General features: G+C 43.7%; 1 protein-coding gene across 1 annotated transcript; it reads right to left on the bottom strand.

The window, feature by feature from the left end:
* Positions 1 to 469: 469 nt before the first annotated feature.
* LOC145974330 (uncharacterized) lies at positions 470 to 988 on the bottom strand. Its single transcript, XM_083104121.1, has one exon. The coding sequence runs from the start codon at positions 986 to 988 to the stop codon at positions 470 to 472; it is 519 nt and encodes a 172-aa protein (XP_082960247.1).
* Between the last annotated feature and the right edge of the window lie 410 nt (positions 989 to 1,398).

Genomic DNA, 1,398 nt, shown 5'->3' with positions numbered 1-1,398 from the left:
AACTAGGGCTACTTCTTCTTAATTTTTTAAGGACGATACGATATGGCAGACCCCAGGGGTCTTGCTCAATCGTTTTTATCAAGTCGTCCCATGCCTGAGCCTTAGCTTTTCTAATTTCACTACGAAGATCCCTCCAGGTTGTTATCGACTACGCCTCTGCACTTTTCCTTCTGCCAACGTCTCCTTGCACGGTGACAGGATTTCCTTAAATCTGCAATCTTATTATTCCACCAATACACACTTTCTTTGCGTATGGGGATCACCGTAGGCATGGAGTAATTACATGCATCAGTGAGTACATCGTTTACCCATTGTACCATCTGATTGATGTTAATCTCGCGGACGCGATTGGTGCAACCATTCTAGGGCTTCCTTGAAACATTCCTCATCTAATTTTTTATGTGCCCAACGGACATATCTCTTTTTATGATGTACTGTACGGATCCTTTTATCAACATGGATAGCAAAATTAATATACTTGTGATCTGATAGTGATTCCAAGTCCATAACTTTCCACCAGGCGATGCGGTTTTATGTAAGGACTACTCCATGTGACGTCAATTATTGACGATCCTTGAGGTCTCGTACATGTAGGCTGATTACCAGAGTTTACTACAAGTAGGTCCCTACTGGCACACCAACATTCGAGCCGATCACCACGAGAGTTAGTATATGGGCAGCCCCAAAGTATGGACTTAGAGTTGAAGTCACCTCCGAGTATAATGTCGCATCCGTGAGCCTCCATAATGTTATTATCGAGTTCATCTAAGAACTCTTCGTATATTCCATCATCAACGTTTGGAGAAATATAATAGGAGATAACAGTCAGGTCTCTCCATTGTACCATGACCGAGAAACGGCCTTGTTTTTTGAGAAGGCATGAGCTCATGTGTCCGTCTGCATTCCAATGTATGCCAGCGGTGCCATTGGTGCTGGCCACCCATGTGGAATCGTTCGGAATACGATGTGGTTCCGAAATCAGGGTCATGTCAATCCTATATTCTCTTTCCGTTTGCGATAATAGATCTTGCGCCGCTCTACAGTTATTTAAGTTAGTTTGTAGGAACCTAATCATGTAAATATGTACATATGTATATATCGTAGGCTAGTATAAGCATCTGTAAATATGTAAATACACAGGCGCCCGCACCAGCCTATACGACATCCATTGATTCGTCTGCCCTCCGTACAGACTGATCTTTATCTCCACCGTCAGTATTAGGGCTCTTATTGTCGCTATTGGGGCTAATTGGCTTGTCACTGGAGTTTATAGGCGTGCTATGCATATGCGCGGCATCTACAGGTGGACTACTTGTGGTATCTTTAGGGGGACCACTGTCTACGTTCGTTTCTGCGCTAGTATGAGGTGAGGGAGGAATTTTAGTTCCTCTACACCCT

This window comes from Camponotus vicinus, unplaced genomic scaffold, assembly GCF_025532165.1.
Source record: "Camponotus vicinus isolate PSW18456_S1 unplaced genomic scaffold, iyCamVici1.0 SCAF_7, whole genome shotgun sequence".
NCBI lineage: Eukaryota > Metazoa > Arthropoda > Insecta > Hymenoptera > Formicidae > Camponotus > Camponotus vicinus.
This window is presented reverse-complemented; position numbering and strand designations above follow the sequence as displayed.

Coding starts and splice junctions, on each gene's coding strand:
- LOC145974330 (XM_083104121.1), bottom strand. CDS start 988: ATGACCCTGATTTCGGAACCACATCGTATTCCGAACGATTCCACATGG.